Genomic DNA, 26,052 nt, shown 5'->3' with positions numbered 1-26,052 from the left:
TTTAAATAACTTGTCCAGGGGCACAAGCCAGTAAGGGGCAGAGCCAACATTCTGACTTGAGCCTTGCCATCAGTTAAGCAGTGTTGTGCCATGGCTGCTGACATTGAGCTGGGTGACATGGACAATGGCCAGTGAGCAGGAGGGCACTCTCCCTGCTTGGTTGTCTCACGTCTTCACCGGATTGAGGTCCCTCCCCACAGACACAGTTTCTACCTTCAAAGATGAAAATGACCCCATCCTAGGACCCTCCATGGTAGGGAGGGTAGACTGTGACAGGCTGAATATTGACACCTCTAAGATGTCCACAGACTAATCCATGAAACGTGTGACTATGTTAACCTTGTACAGCAAACAGGAAATGTAAGGTGTTTCTAGGCGTTCTCCTGAAAAAGTGGAGCTAAACCAGTGATTGTCAGCCAGGGATACTTTTGTCCCCCAGGGGATACTGGCAAATGTTTGAAGATATTTGGGGTTGGTGGGAGGATGCTACCAGCATTTAGTTGGTAGAGGCCGGGGACGTTGCTAAATATCCTACAATGCACAGACAATCCCCTTAGCAAAGAATGATCTGGCTCCAAATGTCCATGGTGCTGAGAGGGAGGGACTCAGGTCCAAACAGTGCTTCGAGGCTGCCGAGCAGGGGTAAGATCAAACCCTTGCCTTCGCTTCGGTCCCCGAGCTTTCAGAATGAGCCTTCAGTGTTCTCACATTGTTTCCTTACCCCCATTTTACAGATAATGACACAGAGGCTTAAAGAGGTTAAGTCATTTGCCCAAGGTCAGCAATTAGAAAGGGGCAGAGCCAGGGTTTAAACCCAAGTCGACTTGGCTGGGGCACTTGTTTCTTTACTCTAGTGCTGAGCGTACATTCTCTTAATTACTTTTGCCATCTCGGACAAGTCAGATGTGGCGCTGAGAAAATAGAAACTCAGAGACATTAAAAAATGAGCCCAAAGTCACATCAGAGGCCATAATTATCATGGCCAAAGTTTGGAGGCAAGTCAGCTTCCTTGGCTGCAAAGCCTTCCTTGTGGGGTGATTGTGAGTATAAAGAGACTGGGGTGGGAAGGCCCAATGTAGCAGGAGGGATGATTACATGCAGGACCCAGCGGCACCCTCCTTCATGAGGCAGGCTGGGGAGCCGCCGGGAGTATTGGAATTAAAAGCAGTTACTTCATCTTCTTGGGAAATGATGACTCATTAAAAGCAACCGGCTGTTTGCTATCATATTCCCGTTATAGCGAGAGGGCGAGATGCTTGGTGCATCCCATAATGCAATGTTTGGGGGTTGAGATGAGCTTCTTTCCTACATGAATGATTGATGACAATAAAAGGTGGGGGTGTCACCAGGAGCCTTGGAAGTGCATCAGGATATAGCAATGGGGCTCAGCTGTATTTCCCTGGTATTTAAGACTGTCGGGTGGGAAGACGTGCCTGGGTACACTTGGGGGTGAGCTAAGAGACTGGCTCCTGTCAGAGGGCTTATGGGTACCCTCTGGACTCTGCTTCCAGGGCAGGTGGAATTGGAGGACCAAAGTCTTACCTAGAGGGACAGAAGGATGGCCCAAATGCAGCATGTTGATCTCCAGATCTGATGCTCCTCATCCTGTTTCCTTTCCTCATTAGTCTGGCTTCTTCCAGGGGAAGAACACATGAGGGTAGTCAGAACGAGACTGAGCACTCTTTGTCGTGCCAGGTGTGGCACCAAGCACTTGACATTTTGTGTCGCCTCCAGAGCAGCAACTCTGTGACGTAGGAGTCCCATTTTACTAAAAAAAGGAAGCTGAGATTAAGAAGATTGAGTGGTGGGACGCCTGGGTGGCTCAGCAGTTGAGTGTCTGCCTTTGGCTCAGGGCGTGATCCCAGGGTCTTGGGATCGAGTCCCGCATCAGGCTCCCTGCATGGAGCCTGCTTCTCCCTCTGCCTGTGTCTCTGCCTCTCTCTGTGTGTCTCTCATGAACAAATAAATAAAATCTTAAAAAAAAAAAGAAGAAGAAGATTGAGTGGTGTGTCCAGATCACACACATAGTAGTAGATCCAACATTCGAACCAGACTCTGCCCAGATCTACCATCTGGGATAAGCTGATGGTGTACTAATGACCTTCCTCCCTGACGTGTAAGCCCCTTTCTGGAAGGTCAGCTCAATGAGGGCAGGGATTTTGTCTGTCTGTTCCATCCTCACTACTTAGAGTGGTGTCTGGCACAAAGTGGGTTTTTAGTTCATACTTACTAAAGGAATAATAAGAGCAAATATTACAGAGAGAGTTAAAGAGAACTTGTTATGTGCCTGGCACTTAAATAAATTATCTATGAAATGAGTATGATTGTCTCTATGTTGCAGATGAAGAAACTGAGGCCCAGAGTCATCAATGGATGAGACCAAGGTCAGCATAGGAGCCAAGCCTGAGACCCCAGAGTCCATGCCCATAACTACCCCCTTCACTTGCCCTCTTCAGGGGCTGGCCTTGCTCCTACAGAGCCTGCACTCACCAACCCTTTTCCTTTGCTCTTCATTTCTTTATTTTAAATCTACCTTGATTGGGATCCCTGGGTGGCGCAGCGGTTTGGCGCCTGCCTTTGGCCCAGGGCGTGATCCTGGAGACCTGGGATCAAATCCCACGTCAGGCTCCCGGTGCATGGAGCCTGCTTCTCCCTCCGCCTGTGTCTCTGCCTCTCTCTCTCTCTCTCTCTCTCTCTCTGTGACTATCATAAAAAAAAAAAATCTACCTTGATTTACTCCTGCTAATGCTACAATTCAAACAATATAGCCAACAGCAATGCACCAACATCAGCGTCTTGATGATGTTGGCAACAGTGGGAAGGGTATATGGGAAATCTCCGTGATACCTTTGCAACTTCTCATAAACCTAAAATAATTCCAAAACGGCAAGTTTATTTAAAAATTCAAACAATGGGGGCACCTGGGTGGCTCAGTGGTTGAGCATCTGCCTTTGGCTCAGGTCGTGATCCTGGGGTCCTGGGATCAAGGACCCTCTTGATCCCTCTGCCTATGTGTCTGCCTCTCTGTGTGTCTCTCATGAATAAATACATAAAATCTTTAAAAAAATGAAAATTCAAACAATGGAAAAAGATGGTGGAAGGGGATCCTAACACTGACCCCCCATTCCCCACAGGTAACCACCAAGGCCCTTCTCTCAGGTGTCCTTCTGAGGTTGTTCTAAGGATGCTAGGCACCTCATAAATGTTTGTTGGGGCTGAAATCAGTGTGACAACTCATGTAATTGCCTCTATGATATGAGCTGGGTTGAAATAATGACTCAGTTGGCTGATGCATCTTTGGGTGACAAAGTGACACATGGTTGAGACTTTTCCTTCAGACTTCCATTCTCATTTAATTTTCCAGTGACAACTCCAGAGTGCAGGCCTATTGCTGTTTGTCAAGGGACCCTCAGAACCCAGTCCTGTTGTGTCAGGTCACACCCCGTAGGGCACAGACATGACGCTGACCAAACGACCTCTAACACTGTTCCAATCTGTATGACAACTTTTCCGGGGAGGGGGGTGAAAGCGGTACCCCCAGTGGTACTCAGATGCTTCTAGCATCAAACAACATTGAATTACATTGTGGGAAATTTGCCCCCACCCCCAATTATCAAAGAAAGCCTCAATCTGGTGGTTTGCCTTTAATATCTCTCTAGCACTTGCTAACTTTCTAGGATTTGCTAATCTACCTTGTTGAGAAAGAAGCATTTGGCTTCAATCTGAGCATTTAGCCGGAATTTAACAACATTGCTTTGTTTCCACTGGAATTATTTTTATGGCTACTTCCCAATTATGCTAAGTAATAGTGACTTATTCTTTATGGATATGATAGGAATTTCCTCTGAAGGAGCCTATTTGAGTGAAAAAAAAAAAGCCAATCTAAAGAAATATTGAATAAATGATAGTATAGATCGTGCCTTTGCTTGGGCAGCTTTAGCAAAATACCGTAGACTGGGGGGCTTATGTTATAAACATTGACTTCTCACGGTTCTGGAGGCTTGGAAGTCCAAGATCAAGGCGTTGGCAGATCTTGTATTTGGTGAGAACCCCTCCCTGGTTTGTGGATGGTGGTCTTATCACTATGTCTTTGCATGGGGGAGAGCAGAGAGAGAGTGAAAGCAAGTTCTGGTGTCCCCTTCCTTTAAGGACACTAATCCCATCATGGAGCTTCACCCACATGACCTCATCTAACCCTGATTACCTCCCAAGGGTCCCCTCTCCTGATACCATCACACTAGGGTTTAGGATTTCAACATATGGGTTGGAGGGGGGCAGTCACTCAGGCCATAGCCGATACTGTGTGATGCAAAGCTGTGATGAGTTCCAAGCAGTGATTGAGGTTTTGGAAATGCTCTTCTGTAGCCCTTTGATCTACAACATGGGTTCTGAAATCAGAAAGACCCGGGGCTGAGTTCTAGCTCTGACATTCACCAGTTCAGTGATTTTGGCCAATGACTTACGATCTCTCTGAACCTCATCCTATCAGTCTCTAAAGGAAGGGTACTAATGCTAGTGTATCCCTGCTAAGGCACTGGGGTGTGTGGTGACATGCACCACACTCACAGTAAATGCTCCATGAGCTCAAGCTCTGAGGGGGGGCATCTACAAGGTACATGAAAGTTGCAAAGCAGAAACAAGGTGATGGGGGTGAGAGAATGTCTGGAGGACCCCGGGCTTAAATTCCTATTTGGATCCATGGTTGGAAAAGACAGACTAGGGAAGCCTTTTCTGTTCCCCAGCATGGTTTTACCCCTTCCTGCCTATATTTAAATCACAAGCTTGGGGCAGCCCCGGTGGCGCAGGGGTTTAGCGCCGCCTGCAGCCCGGGGTGTGGTCCTGGAGACCCGGGATCGAGTCCCACGTCGGGCTTCCTGCAAGGAGCCCGCTTCTCCCTCTGCCTGTGTCTCTGCCTCTCTCTCTGAATAAGTAAATAAATAAATAAATCTTTAAAAACATAATAAAATAATAAATCACAAGCTTCTAGGAGATGGCCAACCCTCCCTCATCTACCATCACCACCACCCTATCCCTGGACAGCTTTAAATTTTCCAGGTATATGGTGAAACCTGCAGCAACATCCCCATCCTGCCCAGGGTTCAGCTCTTGTTAGCTTGTGCTGCAGGGTTCATGAGGCATGCATTTCCCTGGTGTGGCATTTGGGGATAAAAAGATGGATTTAGCTACCTCAACCCCCAGAAGTGACTCAGCTCCCGGGAGCTCAGTGACGATGGCAGTGGCAGTTGGAGCCCTGGGGACTTCCTTGCCTTCAGGCTCTGCTCTCTCTAGACAGCAGCCTTGGAGCCTTGTGGGCACCGTCCTCTCTAGCCAGCCAGAAACGTTTGGTCGTCTTTTCCCAGGATTGGTCCTGCTGGTGGACACACTCATTGGCAGCCATTGGATGCCTGCCCTGCAGCTGGAAAACGTCCAGAAGGTTTCCATCATGCTAGCTCTGTCTCGGAAGTTCAGACTGAACAGAAGCTGAGCATGTGTGACATTGATTTATTCACGACTTGTACCGGTGCCCCTCACAGTCTGGTCTGAAAGCTTTCTACATAGGTTCCCTGGACACTGGACAGGACTCCCCAGCCCGGTTTTAGCCTACTCTCCTGGGGTAGAATCAGAGAATCTGCCTTTTTCACAAGCTGCCCAGATAATCACCATGCCTGCTCCTCCCCGTTTACCTAGAGCAACAGAATATGCTCCATTTTCTCTCTTGTCAAGATGGTGATGATACTTCTGAAGCTAAGGAGGTAGTTCTGAAATGAGTGATTATTTCAACAAGGGCTTTGGAGTAGGACAGATCTGACTTTAAATTTCAGCTCTTTTCTTGAGTTTCATCTTGCTTGTCTATGAAGTGGGGGTGCTAAATAGGGCTGTTTTGAGACTCAAATAAGGTAATTTTATCCTAGCATATGACAAATATTCAATAAATGTTAGCTCTTATTGTTACTGGATAACTCTTCTTCTTTCTTTCTCCTTTCTCTTTCTTTCTTTCTTTCTTTCTTTCTTTCTTTCTTTCTTTCTTTCTTTCTTTCTTTCTTTCTTTCTTTCTTTCTTTCTTTCATCTTTAAACTGGGGAGATTATAGCATCTACTCTCTAGGGCAGGGGTTGGTAAACTTTTTCTGTAAAGGACCAGACAGTAAGTATTGGAGGTTTTATGGACCATGCGGTCTCTGTTGCTGTTGCAACTACAAAGTTCTGCTGTTGTAACATGGAAATGGCCACACATAGTATGTAAATGGATCAGCATGGCCAGTGTTTCAATAAACGTTTATTTATACAATCAGGCAGGGGCCAGATCTGATGCTGTGAAGATTAATTGACATGAGGCCTATCGTGAGCCTAGCACAGAGCTGGCACAGAGCACTCAGCGCAAGAAGGGATTCTAACCATGCCGCATCCAATTTGAGGCCTAGGCTTTTCTCCTTTCTCCAGGAGATGGAGAGCACCCCTGCAAGACTTTTCAACACAGGGTTCAACCCATTCTCTGCCCCAAGTCAACCCTAAATGCTCATCTTAGCACCTGGAGCCTGGCAGTGCTACCACTTCCATCCTCCCTTGAGGTCGGAGGTAAAATGCCAAACCATAGGAGGTTATTGAGGCCTTGTCCTGTGTTTTGCCCCAGGGGGTCATTTTCAACATCTGTCTGATGGCAATCAGGTTGCCCATCTGAACCACGATGTGAGAAATTAGGATACTTATACCTGCAGGGTGGTTAACCACACTCTTTTCCATCGACAAATGCCTTTAGCCCTTGCCCAGAGGCTATGTAATGTGCCTGAGAGAGACGGAGATTGTGCCCTGGGTTTGCATCCCGTCTCTGCAACATTCTGATTGTGTGATGTTGGCCAAGTCACTTCCTTCTCTAAGCCTCTGATTCCTCAGGTATAAAATAGAGATTAAATGAGATCATATGGGGCAGCTCGGGTGGCTCAGCAGTTTAGCACCGCCTTCAGCCCAGGGCCCGGTCCTGAAGACCTGGGATCAAGTCCCACGTCGGGCTCCCTGCATGGAGCCTGCTTCTCCCTCTGCTTTATGTCTCTGCCTCTCTCTCTGTGTCTCTCATGAGTAAATAAATAAAATCTTTAAAAAAATAAATGAGATCATACAAAACCTCAGTACAGCATAGTGCATGGTAGCTACTGAACCCCATTTTGCAAAGGAAGTAAGAGAAGCTAAGAGGTGAAGGGCTCATTTAAGGTCATGCAGCTGGGATTAGCTTAAGGCCAAAGATCTCTAACTCTGCCTCTCCCCCTGGCTGCTTCCTGGGACCCCAGCTGCTTCCAGCTAGGGCTGCACCCAGTGCAGCAACTGAAGCTTTCCAAGAGGGGACGCTGCCAGCAGGGAGCTTGCAAGCCCATGGCCATTCATCCCTGTGGTGGGTTAAATAGTGTGCTCCCCAAATTCATCTCCACCGGGGCACCTGGGTGGCTCAGAAGTTGAGCCTCTGCCTTCAGCTCAGGGCATGATCCCGGGGTCCTGGGATCGAGTCCCCACATTGGGCTCCCCACAGGGAGCCTTCTTTTCCCTCTGCTTTTGTCTCTGCCTTTCTCTCTGTGTCTCTCATGAGTAAATAAATAAAATCTAAAAAAAAAAAAAAATCACATCCATCCAGAACCTCAGAATGTGACCTTTGAAAATAGGGTTTTTACAGAAAAGGACACACAGAGCCGCAGGGAAGACAGCCCCATGAACACAGAGGCAGAGGTTGGGCAATGCTGCCACAGACCAGGGATTGCCAGGAGCCACCAAGGTCTGGAAGAGGCAAGGAGGGACCCTCCCCAGAGCCTCTGGAGTGAACACAGCCCTGCCGACACCTTGATTTGGAACTTCTGGCCTCTAGAAATGCAAACAAAAGGAAGTCCCGTTGCTTTAAGTCACTGAGTCTGTGCTGCTCTGTTCCTGTAGCCCTGGGAAACCAAGACACTGCCCTTGCCTTTATGATGTGCATAGACAGCGAGAGCTGGATGTAAAACATCTGTTTGCACAAAGGGTGATGGTGATGGGGACAAGTGCCCGCCTTTAGGAGGCAGACAAGGGCCTGGCTCCTTCCATAGCCAGTTTCAAGCCTTTGTTTCCTTATTTGTTCAACAAGAGAACATCTTGATCCTACTGGTTTATGGTGAGGATTAAAAGAGCTGGCGCGGCAGAGGGGGCTGGTTGTGATGACACAGGGCATCGGAACAAGGCATGGAGGCTGATATGTCTGTTAATTCCATCCTCACAACTGCCCTGGGTGTCCTTACATTACAGACGAGGAAACCGAGTCACGAGATGTTAGCTAACTCTCTGAGGCCGCACAGGTAGTGCGGGGCAGAGCTGGGACTCAGACCTCAGCCATCTGACTCTAGAACGCCCCCAACCCCCATCCCTGGTCACTACAACCCGGCACTGCCCTGTGCCCAGAGTCCACACTCCTCCAATCTGGCCTCAACCTCTAGCCTCGTTGGAGGCTGACACACAGTAACGTTCAATTAATATCAATATTTTTATCCTGTCCCTGCCTTCCTCCTCTCTCAAGTCAGGCCTCATTGCTCCAGCCCCAGGAGCCACCTCGATTCTGGCATCAGGGATCATAGGACCCCAAATCTGATTCCGGGAGCCTTGAGATCATGACTCAGCATGTCACATGGACAGTTCCTAAAATTCCTCCTTAGACATCTGTCTCTCTGCTCAAGTCCCAGTCCTGAGACAGCTCCTCTGATCCCCCTCCTTCTCCCTCCTCTTTCTGACGCTCACCCTCCCACCCCCAGCCCCTCCATCTCCCCTTTCACCCCCATTTTGGCACCAGCTCAGTCTGACAGCAGGATGGTCTTCAGGATTCACGATGCTCGGAGGGCTGCGGGAGGGGATAGTGTGTCCCCGATTTGACATTTCCTCCATCTGCCCACCTCCCCACCACCCATCTAGACAATTGTTCACTGCCCTTCTCCCTGGCTCAGCATCATGCACTGTCCGTGCTGGGAAATCTGGGACTTCTTGGAAAGTATAAAGAGGAGATGCTGCTCTGAGGGGCTGAGCAGAGTGGGGACAAGGACTCCAGCGAGCCTACTGCTGCCGGGCCACAGTTTCTTCACCCTGACTCATTTCTTGCCTTTGTCCTCATTTATCTCTTACAAATTGTGAATTATCACAGAGAGCATTAGGGAGACCATTCGTTGGAAGGTGGGAGTCAGCTACAGGTAACAGCCTTCCTCCTGATTCCTCAACACAAATAGGGAGTTCTGGTGGGTGGAGGGGAGGCCTGTGGAACAGACGTGTTAGGGGGCGGGTGATTGACCAATATGGCAGTTCGCCCCAACCTGATATTGAGCGGAGAACCCTGGGTCAGAAGTTTCCCACAGTAACAGAGCAGTCCGGCAGGCTTCTCCGAGTAGGTGATGACGCGAGATCCAAGCAAGCAGGAGTTGACTTCAGGGAACTCTGCAAATCACAACACCCCAGCCCCTGGGTCCCCTGGATCAGGGATCCAGGTCAGAGTCAGGAGTCCAGGTCATAGGAGGGAGACAGGTAGGGAGAGAGAGAAGCTTTCCAAACCATTGACCTGGAGGTAAGGAAAAAGACAAACGCCAGGCGGTAGAGCCAAGGTGTTGGGTGTAGAAGGAATGGGCAGATAGATGTAGGTTATGTGGAGTTGGCCCAGCAAAGCAACGCTATCTCCTCCCCTGTATCTTTTTCTCTCCCTGTGAAAGATCTCAGGATCCCACAGCCTTTAAAACCCAGCCTTTTGCTCTGGCAATGCAAAGACTGAGCTCTGAGAATGCTTGTCACGGAGCTGTTTATGGAGGGGAGAATGGGAAACAATCTAAATGTCTGGGGGTTGGTGGAGTGATTCATGGTAAAACCACAAATAGAAGACCACAAACCTTTCCCACTGCTGCTGGGGAAAAACACCCAAGGATGTACGAAAATGCTCACGATATGTTACGGGAAAAGAACAGGTAATAAAATGTGAGACCCTAACTTTATATCACCCAAACCAGACCTGTATGTTGGTGGAAATATTGATATACATTGGTGTGGGTGTGTATGAACATTTTTAACTACTAACAGTTTAGTATACATTTTTCCAGTTTTTTTTTTAAGGTATGTGTATTTACTCCTTTTTGCGAGTTTGTACCCTTAACAACTCTTGAACGACATCAATTTTACCACCCCCCCCATCCCCTGGTAACCATCATTGTACTCTGTTTTCTACAAATTTGACTTTTTAAAATTCCACATGTAAGTGATAATCATACTTGTCTTGTCTTCCATCGTATATATACCACACCTTTTTTTATCTGTTCATCCACTGATGGGCATTTAGGTGATCTCATATCTTTGCTATAGGGAAATGCATGTGTATATATAATCTTATGCATAGAAAACATATAAAAACCCCACATGTATTACCCCAAATATGCACACCACATATATAATATATATAATCGTATAAATTACTATGTATATACTAGAAGAATGTACACCAGAATGTTAATGGCACTATGTGTGCTAATACATATATGTACAAATATATTATACATGCATATTGTCATAAACTGAGTCTTTACGTCCCCCTGAATTCATATACTAAAGCCCTAACCCCCAGGGTGGCTAATTCGTAGAGAAGGCCTTTGAGGAACTGACTGTGGTTAAATTAAGTCATCAGGATGGGGCCCTGATCTGATAGGATTAGTGTCATTGTAAGAAGAGACACCAGAGCGCTCTCTGCGTGTGTGCAAAGAAAAGGCTGTGTGAGCCCATTGAGACAAGGTGGCCATCTAACAAGCCTGGAAGAGAGCTCTCACTAGAAACTGACCCTGCCAGACCTTGACCTGGGATTTCTAGCCTCCAGCACTGTGAGAAAATAAATATCTGATGCCTAAGCCGCAGCCTCGGGTATTTTTTTTTTTAAGATTTTACTTATTTATTCATGAGAGACACAGAGAGAGAGAGGTAGAGACCTAGGTAGAGGGAGAAGCAGGCTCCCTAAGAGGAACCAGATGTAGGACTCGATCTCAGGACCCCAAGATCACGAGCTGAGCCAAAGGCAGACGCTCAACCACTGAGCCACCCAGGTGCCCCTCAGGTATTTTTTATGTTAACTCAAGTGAGTGAATACACATGCACACATAGATGGATATATGCATATATATTTAGTGTCTTTCCATATATATGGTAATACATATAAGATTTTAAAAAGATTTTATTTATGTATTTGAGAAAGAGAGTGAGAGCAAGAATACGAGCAGGAAGGGCAGAAAGAGAAGCAGACTCCCCGCTGAGCAGGGAGCCCGACACGAAACTCGATTCCAGGACCCCAAGATCATGACCTGAGCCGAAGGCAGACGCTTACCTGACTGAGCCACTCAGGTGCCCCTACATAGAATTTTTTTAATATATGGATTTTTATATATTGCCATATTTTTAATTCTAACTATAAATATGAGATGGAAAGAATGTCCACCAAAAAATGTGGATAGTGGTTCTCCGGGCAGTGGGGTTATGGATGACTTTTTTACTTTATTTATTTATTTTTTTTTTGCCAACCTGTATTACCTGAATTTTCTACAACAAACTTGTATTACTTTCATTACTTAGTGTTCCTAATAAGGTAATAATTAATAGTATGACTGTAAAAGAATGATTATAAAATGATTTTCTGCATAAAGTTGGCCTTGGTCTTGAGGCTGGGACAAGGACAAAGGGCTGTGATCAGGGGGAGCAGAAGCTCAGGAGCTGGGGACCTGGCAGGGACTGTCAGAGCCATGTATATAACTTTGCACGGGTTTGGTGAGCCCTCCTGAGCCTCCTCCTTGCCATCAGAACAAGATTCCCATGGAAAATGGGGTTTTCCAGGTTTCCAAAGGGCTGGCTCATAAATACATGCATGCATCTCAGGGTGCCATCCGTGTGCCCTCTCGGGGTGCCATGGGCACTGGGGCAGGGCAGCCCCCTGGAACCAGCCCAAGGACTGTCCTAAGGGAGTTCTTGAAAAACTGGGGTGGCCTTGGGGTCTTGACGCCTACGTGTCATGTCTCCTGCACAGATCAGCTGGACATCATCTCCATGGCAGAGACAACCATGATGCCCGAGGAGATCGAGCTGGAGATGGCGAAAATTCAGCGCCTCCGAGAAGTGTTGGTCCGACGGGAGTCTGAGCTCAGGTTTATGTGAGTGCTTCAGGGACGTGGCCGAGGAAAGGAAGGGACGGGGAGGGGAGGGCACCCAGACAACCTAGCATTTACTATTCGTGACTGTGGGCCAGGCGTTGGGGTAAAGGCATTGCGTACATTGAAAAAAAAATCTTGTTTGGTTCTCACTACTGCCTAGAGGGGTGGGTATCAGAGTCTCCTGTTCTATTAGTTATTTATTTAGCAAAGATTTATTTGAGAGAGAGTGAGCACAGTGGGGAGGAGCAGAGGGAGAAGGAGAGAGAGTCTTAAGCAGGCTTGGCGCTAAGCACAGAACCTGACCTGGGGCTCGATCTCACAACTGCGAGATCGTCACCTGGGCTGAAACCAAGAGTTGGATGCTCAATTGACTGCACCCCCCAGATGCCCCCATGGAGTCTTCCATTTTAAATAAGATCTTGAAGTTGGGATTGAACTCAAGCCAGGCTGACTCAAAGACCAAAAGAGTCTAAGCTCTTTCTATGTTTCCTTCTGAGAAGAGAAAAGGGACAAGAGAGGGTGGGCGGTGGTGGGGGAGGGTTGGTGGTGGTAGAGATGGGGACCCAGAGGTGATACCTCTGCCCGTGTTGGTAGGTGCATGCCCTCTGGGTTCAGATAGTTCTGAGATCCAAAATAGCTGGGAGAGTTTGGGGCAGGTTCTCTCAGCACTTCATTTCCCTGAAATGGGGGAAAATGATAATACCTCTCCCCTTGGGTCACTGGCAACCTCAGAGTCACATGATTTGACCCAACCTCCATTGGAAGAAGCAGCAACATCACACCTTCTGGGCGTGCCCTGGAAAGTGCACATGCCGCCTGTACCCTTTTACTGATTTCACTTAGGCCCGTTATGGGATTATTCCATTTTGCAGATGAGAAAGACTGAGGCTCAGGGAAGTTACCCTGCTCAGGGCCTCCCAGCTAATAAATAGAACAATTAGGCTTCAGGTCCTGCTCTTCTTGCTTTCAAAACCCGTATTCTCCTTGTGTGGCCTTCTCTCACCCCACGAGGTGGCCCACTGGATTTAAGTGCTGCCATTTATTTGGTTCTCTATGTAGGCCAGACCCTGTGCTAAATGCTTCACAGGCACGGTCCCTTAGAAGAAAGCTCTAAAGCACCCCACTCTATGAATGAGAAACATCTTCCCTGTAACCTGGGAATAAGCTAAATCCCTCCATACGTGAGTGTCCAGAAACAATTCTTTCCACTTCATGGGTTTTGCTTTTGGTTTCGGTTTCGGTTTATCAAAAGGACTTGAGGAAGGATCGATTGTGGAGGAGAAGTATGACTAACTGTTCTAGTAAGTCAGGTGATTCCGGGGTAGTGGAAAGGGAGGTGGGAGGGGGGTTGGGGTGACTGGGTGATGGGCACTGAGGGGGGCACTTGATGGGATGAGCACTGGGTGTTATGCTATATGTTGGCAAATTAAACTCCAATAAAAAGAAAAAAAAAAAGGTGATTCCAACCACGGAGATATAACTAGGACAGGAGAGGACTTTGAGGTGCCTGTGGGTGATCCAAGTACAGATGAGTGGCAAGAAGTTCTGTGTCTTTGTCTGATGTGCACAAGAGACCACTGGACTTGACACAGATTCTCAGGGCTCGCCCTCAGAGCGGCAACTCCTGAATTCAAGTAATGACTATGGTCCCCCTGTGTTAAACGAGTAGACAAACAGCAAGGATCAAGCATGGGATTGGCGAATGCTGCAGTCTCCATGCAGCTCCTCCTTGTGGATGGACTCAGGGCAAAGGGAAAAGCCAGAGAGTCTAGAATAGTTGAGGGTTCCCTGGCAACAAGAGGGTTTGGGATGATCACAGTCTATAAATAATACAGGTGTGCCTTAGACATATTGTGGGTTCAGTTCCGGACCACTGCAGTAAAGCAAAACTTGCTATAAACTGAGTAAGATTAATTTTTTAGCTTCCCAGTGCATATAAAAGTTATGTTTACACTGTACTATTGCCTACTAAATGAGCAATAGTGTTGTCTTTAAAAAAATGCAAAAAAATAAAACAATGCACATACCTTAATTTAAACAAGATTTTATTGCTAAAAAAATGCAGACTGCTAGCTGTCATCTCGGCATTCAGCAAATCATAATCCTTTGGCTGGTGAGGGTCTTGCCTCGATGTTGACAGGTGTGGACTGATCAGGCTGGTGGGTGCCGAAGGTGGGGGTGGCTGTGGCAGCTTCTTAAGATGAAACAACAATGAAATCTGTCACATGTATGGATTGTTCTTTTCATGAAGGGTTTCTCTGTAGTATGTGATGCTCCCTTATCTCATTTCACCCAGAGTAGAACGTCCTTCCAAACTGGAGTCAATCCTCCAAACCACATCGCTGCTGCTTTATCCACTAAGTTTATGTCATTTTCTCGATCCTTTGTTGTCATTTCAACAGTCTGCACGGCATCTTCACCAGGAGTAGTTTCCATCTCAAGAGACCACTTTCTTTGCTCGTCCATGAGAAGCAGGTCCTATCTGTTAAAGTTCTATCAAGAGGTGGTAGCAATTTAGTTCCATCTCCAAGCTCCACTTCTAATTCCAATTCCCTTGCTATTCCCACCACATCTGTACCAACTTCCCCCACTGGAATCTTGAACTTTCAATCTGTAAAAACAATGCAATATTCGGTGGCTCAGTGCTTGAGCGTCTGCCTTCAGCTCAGGTCCAGGGATCAAATCCCGCGTCAGGTTCCCCTGCAGGGAGCCTGCTTCTCCATCTACCTATGTCTCTGCCTCTCTGTGTGTGTTTCATGAGTAAATAAATAAAATTATTTTTAAAAAGTGCAATATCAAAAAATAAATAAAAATAAATAAAAAATAAAATGTGCAGTATCTGTGAAGCATAATAAAGTGAAGCACAGTAAAATCAGGTGTGCCTGTACATACTTTGTGCATGCAAATCAAGTCTTTGTTCCTCCATTCTATCTTTAATCCCAATTCATAAAAATGACCTGTGTTAATAGTAATGGCTTTTATTAATTCTGGTGGATAGTTTTCTGACTACTCTTCTATTACTTAACTTAGAACCTTTAGTTGGGGCGCCTGGATGGCTCAGTCAGTTGGGTGTCCTACTCTTGATTTCAGCTCAGGTCATGATCTCAGGGTCGCAAGATCGAGCCCCGTGTTAGGCTCTGTGCTCAGTGTGGAGCCTGCTTGAGAGTCTCCCCCTCTCTCTCTGCCCCTCCCCCTGCTCCTGCTCTCTCTCTTTCTCTCAAATAAATAAATAAAATCTTAAAAAAAAAATTTTCTGTCTTCTCCTCAGCTCCCCCCCTCCCCATGTGTACTATCTAAAAAATAAATGAATAAATAAAAATAAAAGAAAGAAGACAGAGAACATACAGGTTCTGCTGTAAAGTAGTGAAGAGCTCACTTCAGCCTGCAATGGTCAAGAGGGAGCAAAGATTGCTTTTGTTGCTAGAGGAACAATGGCTGTCACTTTGCATTTACTGACCTTTGCATCGAGTGTGCATACACTCATTAGCCCCAGCCTCTGGCACATGCCTGGCACACAGTGAGGGCACATGACAAAAATACTTGGCATTTAAGCTCCAGCTCTGAGCCAAGTGCTGCACTAAACTCTTGACCTGCAACCTCGATAAATTGTTCCATCATGCTCACTTAGGGACAAATGTCGACCATAGATACTTGAAAGCAGCTATGCTCTCCAGGGGACTGTCAATACATCAGTAGATACTTGAATAAATCAAATTATTCAAAGGATACAGAAAGATGTCAGTGTAGTCAGGATATAAGAGAGGCTCAATGACATTCTCCAGGGGAGGGGCCAACTTCCAGGCCCCCTGGAGTGGGGAGACTTGCTAGGAGCTTGCAAACAATAGTGGGTGATACTGACAGCTCCCCCATCCCTCTACCCAGCCTGGTATTGTACCTGATGGTGCATCTACCTTGTCAATCTCAGAGGTACACAGTGGACCCCGGATGGACAGGATAGAGATCATTGCCCACTCACTCAGACCCAAACAAACGCCTCCTCCGTCATCCTTGGCCTTGCAGGCTAGCAGTCCATGGGTGGGCCATTCTTGAATTCAGTACCCTGGCTATTTCTCAGAGCCAGGCCCTCACACAGCTATAGGGGCCCTGTTCTTGCATCCCTTTTAGAGAAGAGAAAATTGGAGGTTAAAAATTTTGTCCATGGTTGCATTTACTAATAAAAAGCCAAGCTAGTATGCAGGGAGTCCAAAGTATTGATTCAGTGAGTGAATGAAGGAAGGAAGGAGGGAGGGAGGGAATGAAGGAAGAAAATTCTTTAAAGAGTATACACCATGAGGGTAGGAATCTTATTCATCTTTCTCACTGTTCTATCTTTCCAGCATTTTGAACTGGGCACTTATTAGGCCAATTATTATTTGTTGAACATGCAATAAATTATTCTTTCACATTCCGTCCTTACTGAGCAACTTCCCTTCACACACACCACACACACACACACACACACACACAGAGACACACACACACACACACACATGAGGGCTCTGGGCACAGGGTAAGAGGGGAAATAGAATTTCAGACCATACTAAGCATTTTCAGGCTCAGGTGGAGAAGTGCTGAGTGACAGGAATGTGACAGCTGTTGACTGAGACAGTCCCAATGATTGTAGCTGTAATAACCAAGACCAGGTTGGTTTTGTCACACCTGCTCTGAAGTAATCAGGTTCATACCCATCAGCTCCTGTGGAGACTATGTGAGTCAGACCACATTTCATGGTTGCGGGTGTCTTCTCACTCTTACTGTCTCCTGCTATATTGACTCATTAGAGAATGGGTCCAACGGCTGCTGCTCCTAACACTCCCAAAGTTTAGCATTTTTTCTTTCATGGATTTCTATGTTCTTTGCTATGTTCTTTGAACCTTGCTGGTTCAACCTCTCCTCTTGCCAGGATGGTGAGGAAATAGAAGAAGGAGATTTACCCAATCCCCAGGGAACTAGAATGAATTGATGAGAAGTGAACTCAGGGATCATCCTGGCTCTCCCACATCCTAGGTGTGTGACCTTGGGCTCAGGACAGAGTATAGAAAAACTGCTGTGTACTCTTCATTCCCCCTGTCTTTGCCCAGCACTTTTGGAATGAAAGACAAACTCCCGGTTGGATGCCTGCAGTCCCACAATCTCACCATCCCACATTGGGTTTTGTCTTGTTCCACCATCTTGAATTAAGTGTGGTAGAAATGGAAAGGATTTTACTGAGGGCGGCTCAGGCTCAGTGAACAGGACTGAGTCAGGACTTCTCCATACTCTTGCCCTGGAGACAAGTGATTTATTTGGAACCTAAAATGATGAGCTCTCACTTGGGCGGCCAGGTGTGCAAATCAACCCGCCAGGAAGTCATAGTAGTGCTCTACGGGGGTTCTCAGGGAGCTCAGCAGTCAACTTTCAATGAGCCCTGAACACATGTTATCACATCATCTATGGAAAGTATCTACTAATGGAAGGATGAATCAGGGCAGCCTTCCCTATGCCTTGGTGAAGGTTCCCAAGGTCAGGTTCGGGGAAGGGCTATGAATGACCCTGGTGGGCATGGCGTTGTCACCTTCTCTGTGTCCCTTAGCTTGTACTCTGGTTTATAGGCAGCTAAGCGGCAGCTGGAGATCTCCCTCATGAAGTTTGATGATTTTACGAGCTTCATCTGAATGAGTCAGTGAAAGCCCTCAGTATCACAAAAATGCCTCTGTAATAGGTGCCAAATGTCCAGGCCATAGAGCTTGAAGCCTACTTTGTGGACTCCTTGATCTCTATGCCACCCAGCTCCCGTCCGTCCGCTGCTGCCCCACGTCCATGCCACTCCCTAGCCTGTCCTACGGAGGCTGTCACCAACATCACACTCATTTTCTCACCTTTAACTCCGGGCACTGAGTCACACCAACAGCTTCCCATGACTCCGCAGCCCGAGCCAGCCCAGCTCTCCCGCATCCCTGGACCATCCCAGTCCTGCTGTTTAACTGGCTTTCAGATAATTAAGAATCTTCTGCCTCTGAGCAGGGGCAGGGGGTGGTTATCTTCATTTCACACCCGCTTGGTGGATTTTCATAAAAGGGACAGTGTGCTCTGTCACTCAGCTTGCCCTGGGTGGTGGCGGCTTTAAGCAGGGACACTGAGAACCGCAGCGGGCAGGGGAGGCAGGCCAGGGAAGGGAGGATCTCAGGAGCTCGGTGCTCACAGTCCGCTGTTTCCAGAGCCTGGGCTTGGACCCCAGTGACCTCATTTTATTTATTTATTTATATTAAGATTGTATTTTTTTATTTGAGACTTAGAGAGCAAGAGACCCAGAGAGAGCAGGAGCGGGGTGAAGGACAGAGGGGGAGTGAGGGAGAAGCAGGCTCCCCGCTGAGCAGGGAGCCTGACCAGGGACTCGATCCCAGGACCGCAGGATCATGACCTGAGCCGAAGGCAGATGCTCAACCGACTGAGCCACCCGGAGCGCCCCAGTTGCTTCATTTCATTAAGAAGTACTCGGTGCGGTGAAGAGGTCAGGCCCTAGGATCCGGCGGAGATTCGGGTTGGGGAGGTGGAAAGTGCGTAAGTTGTAAATAGCAGTTTTTCAATACTTGCAATGCTGAGCAGTGTTCTAAATATTTTACATGCGTTGATTCATTTCATCCTCACCACAACTATAGAGATAGGTAATACCCACCCCACCCCGCTATTTCCCACCCTCCCTGCCAGGAGGAAACTCATGCACAGAGAGGTCAAGTAACTTGCCTGGGGTTGCACAGTGTCCATTAAATAGCAGATAATGACATATCCCAAGCATTCTGGGTCCAGCGTCCATCCCAACCATCATGCCCGGGGTGGGGTGGGGGGTCTCTCAACTGGCTTAGAATCTCACTTTTTACTTGTTACCAACTATCTGGCCTGGAGCAGATTTTTAGCCGTGTTCTAGCTTCAGTTTCTCCCTCTGTCCAGTGGGGCATCGATGCTTCCCTGGCAGCAAGACAGCAAGAAAAGAGAGGACGTGTGGGAAAGTAGGTGCCTGGCTCTTCCTAGGAAATAAGCAGATCCAAATTCCCCTCCTCCCTTTCACTGTTAACACTGAGCTTTGAGGGATCGTAGGGGATTGGGGCTGCTTAGTCATCCCCGGGGAATACCCAAAAACACATCTGTCTCCCCCAGAAGCTGGGGAGTGGCTCTCCACCAGTAAGACCAACTCTGCTCCGGGGCCTTAACTTTATTGTTACTAGTGTTATTTTTAAAAATGTTTTATACACCTGCATTTTTTTTCGTCTTTAATGAGCTGATGTTCTCAAGTCTTGTTAGGAAAAGCTTCAAGCCAAGAGCAAATTGAAGCATGTGCATTTATATAACTTGACACATCTTAGCCACCTTCAGGGGTTCTGCATCATGCTGGTTGCGCTCTGGGTTTTAAATAGCATCCCCTAAGAACAGGTCACTGTTCCCAGAGCCACTGTACACAACGGGTGGGGAGCAATGCCTTTCGATGCAGAAGATCTGAAAAGCAACTTGTTTTGGACAAACTGTACAGGAATGTGAGGAGTTGGGGTGGGGGAGGGAGGAGAGAGGATGGAGGACATTGCAGGTTGGACCTCTGAGTGCAAGGATCCTCCTGAATTTCTAAGCATGCTGGGAGGTAGGGATGAGGGTGGGAATCTGGGCTGATCAAACGGAGAAAGACATGTCCCCCACCCGACACGCTTCTGTTCCAAGTTGCCTTTTGCAGTCAGACGACACTTCAGGAAAGGAAATTCTTCTCTCTTGGAACTCAGACTGCCTTACCAGGACTTCATTCTCTTACATCCAAGGATCTCCTCTGAGTCTCCTGTTTGCTGGGAGACTCTCACAGAGAGAGGCAGAGACACAGGCAGAGGGAGAAGCAGGCTCCATGCAGGGAGCCCGCTGTGGGACTCGACCCTGGGACGACTAGATCATACCCTGAGCCAAAGGCAGATGCTCGACTGCTGAGCCACCCAGGCGTCCCACCATCCTAGGCTCTTGTGACAGTTAATTTTATGTGGCAATTTGACTGGGCCATAGGGTGGCCAGATAGTTGGTCATACATTATTCTGGGGGAGTCTGTGAGGGTGTTTCTGGGTGAGATGAACCTTCAGATCAATAGACCAAGTAAATCAGATTGCTTTTCCCAAGGTGGGTGGGCCCCATGTGATCCATTGGAGGCCTGAATAGAACAAAAAGGCTGAAAAAGAGGGAACTCTGTCTGCTTTGCTGATGAGCTGGGATATTGATCTTTTCCTCCTGTGGACTTGAACTGAAAAATCAACACTTCTTGGGGTCTGAGCCTGCCAGCTTTGGGACTGGAGCTATACCATCGGCTTTTCTGCTTCTCCAGCTTGCCAATGACAGATCTTGGGACTTCTCAGCCTCCATAATCATGTGAGCCACTTCCTTATAATTAGTTAGTAGATCAATCAATCAATCAATTGATCAGATCTCCTATTGTTTCTGTTCCATAGGAGAATCCTGACTAATCAACCCTGTTTATTCTCAGAAACTTCCATCTGGATGCTTTATCTGGCTAGCAAAGACCTAGGAAGTTGAAGACTGATTAAGATAAAAGGATATTGGTTCTAGCACTTTGTGAAACAGTCGGCATCACCTAGTAAAGATGAGCATGTACTTATTCTATAGCCAGCAGCTTCTGTCCTGGGTAATACCCTAGGGCTGCTCTGTACAACTGGGTAGGCACTAGCTTCACATAGCCATTTCACTTCAAATTCATTGAAATAAAATAGAGGGACACCTGGGTGACTCAGTGGCGAAGTGTCTGCCTTTGGTTCAGGTCGTGATCCTGGGGTCCTGGGTCAAGTCCCACATCAGGCTCCGCACAGGGAGCTTGCTTCTCCCTCTGCCTGTGTCTCTGCCTCTTCTCTGTGTCTCTCATGAATAAATAAATAAAATCTTTAAAAAAAGAAATGAAAAAAATACAGTCCTTCAGTAGCTACTACACTTCAAGAGCTTCTTAATCAATTGTGCCTAATGGCTGTCCTGCTGGAAGGCATACACATTTTTGTAGAACATTTCCATCATCACAGCAGTGCCCTAAAGAAATGCTCACACATGAGTGCCAGGTGGCATATCCCAGGATATTCTTATCAGCCTTGTTTGTAAGAGCAAAAAACTGGAAACAGCTCAAATGTTTATAGGCAGTAGAAAAGGACAAATGAATTGTGGCCTAGTCACTCCGTGGAATACTATATAGCAGTGAAAATGTATGCTCTACAGGCATTAACCCAGATGCATCTCAAAAATAAGACTTTCAGTCAAGATGATGTAAAGATCAAAATGTCTAAAACCAAAAAATGTGCAGGTATTCATATAAAGATTTAAATTATAAATAAATTTATAAGATATAAATTATAGAAAGAAAAAGCATTACAAGAAGCTCAGCCTAGTGATTACCTCTGAGGGAATGAGGGAAACTCAAAGGAACAGGGCACAATGGGGCTTCTAAGGGTCCTATACAGGTTATGACTTAGGCAAGATGATGTGGACATAACTATTTATTACTCCACAAAAGGCATATATTTATTTTATGCCTACTTTTGTATATAGTTCACAAACACACACATGCACATTTTTTCCCAATTTTTTTTGTGGCAAAACATACATAAGATCAAACATCAAATTTACCATTGTGATCATTTGTGAGTGTAGAGTTCAGTGGTATTAAGAATATTTACACTGTTGTGCAACCATTACCTCTGTCCATCTCCAGAACTTTCCAACTCGCAAAACTGTAATCCTATATCCATCAAACAACAACTCACCATTTGCCCCCCAGCCCCTGGCAACCACAGTTGGCCTTCTGCCCCTGAGATTTTGACTACTCTAATTTCCTTACATAAATGGAATCATACAGTGTTTGTCTTTTTGGACACACATGCACCTTTTACTTTTACTTTTGCTTTTTTTTTTTTTTTAAGAGAGGGAGAGAGTGCATGAGTGTCAATGGGAGAGGGGAAGGGCAGAGGGAGAAGGAGAGAGAGAATCTTAAGCAGGCTCCAAACCCAGTGCAGAGCCCAATGCTGGGCTCAATCTCATGACCCTGAGATCATGACCTGAGCCAAAATCAAGAGACGGACACTCAACTGACTGAGCCACCCAGGTGCCCCCACAAGCACCTTTTTAAAGGAAAAATGCTAGGAAAGGGAAGGAAGTTTATGATCTTTGATATCTTCACATCCATGTCGCAGGTACATCAAACCCAGTATGTCCAAGTCCAAACTCATGACCCCCATGCCATCCCACAGCCCTGTCCCCACCAAATGTAGCTCTGCAAATGGCCCAGCACCATCATCTACTCACGGAAATACCAAAATCTGAAGTCAGACACCATTCTTGATTCCTTCCAATTTGCCACCTTGCATAGTTAACGCACCCCCAAATTGAGTCAATTTTACCTCCTAAAGTAGTTTTAAAAACTGTCCACTTTCCTCCCCCGCCACAGTCGTCACCCAAGTGTGCATTCCCATCTCAGTCTTGGATCTCAAGAGCATCCCAGCTTTCCACCCTGCTGCTGCCCTCCACGCCAGGGTACCACAGCCAGAGGAAGCCTCTTGAAATGCAAATCAGGCCACGGTCCCAGTGTTAAACACCCTCCATAATTTGTTACTGTGACCAAGCCTAGATCTGGTTCCACTGGGTCTGTTCCTGTCTCTTCTGCCCTTTGTTCTTCATCTTTCCTCCACCCTCAGCCCCCACCACTGATCAGCATCCCATGGGCACCCTTCAGTTCCCCCACATATACTCCAGGCCCTGTCCTGCCACGGGGCCATTTCCAATGCTGTTTCCTCTGCCTGGACTCCTGCTCCTGCCACCCTCTATGCCTGGTTATCTCTCTCTCTCCCTCCAGGGCTCAGATCCAGGTTTGCATCTGAGGGGAAGCTTTCCCAGCATTTCCCAGACTGTGTCCAGTCTTATCCCCATAACCGCGATCCTTTCCTTAGATTCCCTCCATTTATAAACACATGCATTGGTGTGAGTATGTGTTCAGTATCCTTCTCCAACCTGACACTGGCCTTGATGGGGAAGCAGAGGCTGAGCTGTTTGCACCCCTAGCAGTATTGGCGGCACCCAATGCGTGCCCAAACTCAGAGCAGGTGCACAGTGAATACCTACCATACAGATGAGCAAGAGTATTCATCTTCCCACTTGTCCCCACACCCGACCCGTTGCAAGGGCTCCCCTGGGGCTGGCAAATCCAGGCAGGGAGAGCTTCCTGGCCCTCTGAAGGGTTATCTGGATCCAGTTCGTAGCCTTCCTGCAGAATGACAGTGTGATGCAGTAGCTTGCAGTGTAGATGCTTTGCTATGTGCATGAGTTTCTCGTGGCTGCTGTAACAATCTACCACAGAGTCGGTGTCTTTTTTTTTTTTTAAGATCTTATTCATTTATTCGGCAGAGAGAGGGAAGGTGCACAAGCAGGGAGAGAGGCAGAGGGAGAACCAGGGAGCCACCACCGAGCAGGGAGCCCCACATGGGGCTTGATCCCAGGACCCTGGGATCATGACCTGAGCCAAAGGCAGATGCTTAACCCACGGAGCCACCCAGATGCCCAGAGCTGGTGTCTTAAAATAACACACACTTATGCTCTAACAGTTCTGGAGGCCAGCGGTCTGAAATCAGTTTCACTGGGCTCAAGTCAAGCATCAGCGGGATCATGCTCCTTCTGGAGGCCACAGGGGACGATCTTTTTCCTTGCGTTTTCCAGTTTCTAGAGCTGCGTTTCTTGCAGTCCTTGGCTGGTGGCGCCCTCCTCCCCTGTCAAAGCCAGAAGAATGGAATCTTGAAATCCCTCTCTGCTGACGTCTCCTGTCTCCTTTCCTCTTCTGCATCCAGTCTCGCTCTGTCTCCCTCTTATAAGGATACTTGTGATTACATTTTGTTTGTTTTTTTAAAAGATTTTATTTATTTATTCATGACAGACAGAGACAGAGAGGCAGAGACACAGGCAGAGGGAGAAGCAGGCCCCATGCAGGGAGCCTGACGTGGGACTTGACCCCGGGTCTCCAGGATCCCACCCCAGGCTGAAGGTGGCACCAAACTGCTGGGCCACCAGGGCTGCCCTGTGATTACATTTTGAACCCACCTAAATAACCCCAGGAAGATCTCTCCGTCTCAAGAGCCCTGATGTGATCACACCCCCAAAACCACTTTTACCACACAGGTTAACATAATCCCAGATCCCAGGGATTAGGACACGCATATCTTTGAGGGACATTGTTCAGCTGACCACAGTAGGAGAGACAATTGCAATGCACATAAGGGCTCAGGGTTGAGCTGGGGTCCCAGCGTGGCTGTGACAGTGACAGATAGGGCTGACAGTGACAGATAGGGCCATCGCCAGGCTGAGCAGAGGAGAAGGCACAACTCCATGGGGAGAAAGAACCCTCATCACTTTATCTTATGCTAAGTTCTCATTATTTTTTGAAATCTCCCAAAGAAACAGCATCTTATGAGACAGAGGGGGGCGGGGAGCGAGCCTCAGTAATGCAAATAGAGAGGCCTGACAGAGGTTTTTGCGCTCTCTTTGCTTGTTTCTGGAACATCGCTGATTTGAGTGGCAGCAGAGGTTGAGAAGTTCTTGTCCCTGTCACTGGCTGGTCTCAACCGAGGGCTCCGCTTTTCCTCTGGGCTCAGAATCAGAGGATGCTGGATGGGGCCGCCTCAGTTCCACGTTTCTCTTCAAATGAGAGCCAGCCCTCCCTTGAGATTTCCCGGGGTGGGAGGCTCACGGAGAGAGGGAAGGACGGAAAGTACAAAGGGCTTAGCAGGTGTGCCTGGGGGTTCCAGGTCCTGAAGCTTAGCTGCCCCCCTCCCCCGGAAATGTAAATATCCTGATTTACATCTTTCACTTCATTTAATTGGCTGCCATTCACTGAATGATCAGATAGGGGATCTGATCTGAATTTCCATCTGGAATTTTGACCCACTCTGGGTCGTTCTGTCCTTGGTCCGCTACACTCCTCAGGGGGTTTGGGTTAGATTCAGTCAATCCAAGACACTCCGGGCTGGCTTCTGCCGGTGGGAAGGCAGCCTGTGTTTTCACTTCTGGGTGTCCTCGCCTTTGACAGCGTTGCCTTCTGATAAAGAGAGAGACCTCTACTTGCTCCAGGTGAGATTAGCCCTACGTTTGAACGCTAGCCCTGCCACTTACAAGCTGTGCAGTCTTGGGCAAACACCTTAACCTCTCTGGGCCTCCAGGTGTCTCATCTGCCAAACGGGAAAGGCTCTGACATCACGCAGGGGGCTTACGGGGAGTAAAAGTAGTCACTTATAGATGGAGTCCCAGCCCCGTGCCTGCCACAATGTAAGTGCTCAGTAAATGTTACTTTTCTTTCCTTCTGGAAGAAATCGAGTTTGGAAATGAACAGGTGCATCCTTAAGAGCAGACGTGGGGCCCACGCTCTGGATTTTTAGTAATAGTTATTTAGCTTGAAAAGGGGGCACAGAAGAAGGGGGGATTGGAAGGCGGCACGAAGATCTCCTCCACGGCGAGGATGTATAGACTGGAGAGGAGAAGGCTCAGGGCACCTGATAGGTCTCGAGACAGCTGAAGGATTGGCCCATGGAAGGCGGAGTCTGTTTCTCCTACATGGAACCGGGACCAAACACAGACGCCGCCGGTGAATCAGCTTACCATCTCAGCCCAAGAGAGGCCTCTCCAAACACTGGGAGCTATAAAAAGTTGGAGCCTTGGGAGGTAATGAGTTTCCACACCTGGGGATTATCAAGAGTTTATTTATTCCTTCCTTCATGCAGCCGGCATCTACTGTATAATTACCGTGTGTCACGTCCTGGGAACGTGGGAATGAACAGTGTAGATGGGAGCTCTGCCCCAGTGCAGCCCGAGGGAGGACGTAAAAGCTGCGTGACTCCTGGGGGATGTGCGGAAGCT

The 26,052-nt window shown here is 47.5% G+C and overlaps 1 protein-coding gene and 1 long non-coding RNA gene across 2 annotated transcripts in view; one reads left to right on the top strand and one right to left on the bottom strand.

Moving 5' to 3' along the window:
- Positions 1 to 26,052, top strand: part of BMERB1 (bMERB domain containing 1) — a 113,561-nt gene that overhangs the window by 51,637 nt on the left and 35,872 nt on the right. The window contains exon 2 of the mRNA XM_041750788.1: positions 12,036 to 12,159. Within this exon, the coding sequence (XP_041606722.1) occupies positions 12,036 to 12,159 (124 nt within the window). The remainder of the gene's footprint in view (positions 1 to 12,035; positions 12,160 to 26,052) is intronic.
- LOC121488311 lies at positions 14,184 to 15,553 on the bottom strand. The gene is made up of 2 exons (XR_005987021.1): positions 15,505 to 15,553; positions 14,184 to 14,652 (listed from the first exon to the last, which is right to left on the bottom strand). It is a non-coding gene; the product is annotated as an uncharacterized LOC121488311 (long non-coding RNA).

This window comes from Vulpes lagopus, chromosome 3 (assembly GCF_018345385.1).
Source record: "Vulpes lagopus strain Blue_001 chromosome 3, ASM1834538v1, whole genome shotgun sequence".
Lineage (NCBI taxonomy): Eukaryota > Metazoa > Chordata > Mammalia > Carnivora > Canidae > Vulpes > Vulpes lagopus.
The sequence above is the reverse complement of the archived record's forward strand: the minus strand, read 5'-3'. Positions and strand labels throughout refer to the sequence as shown.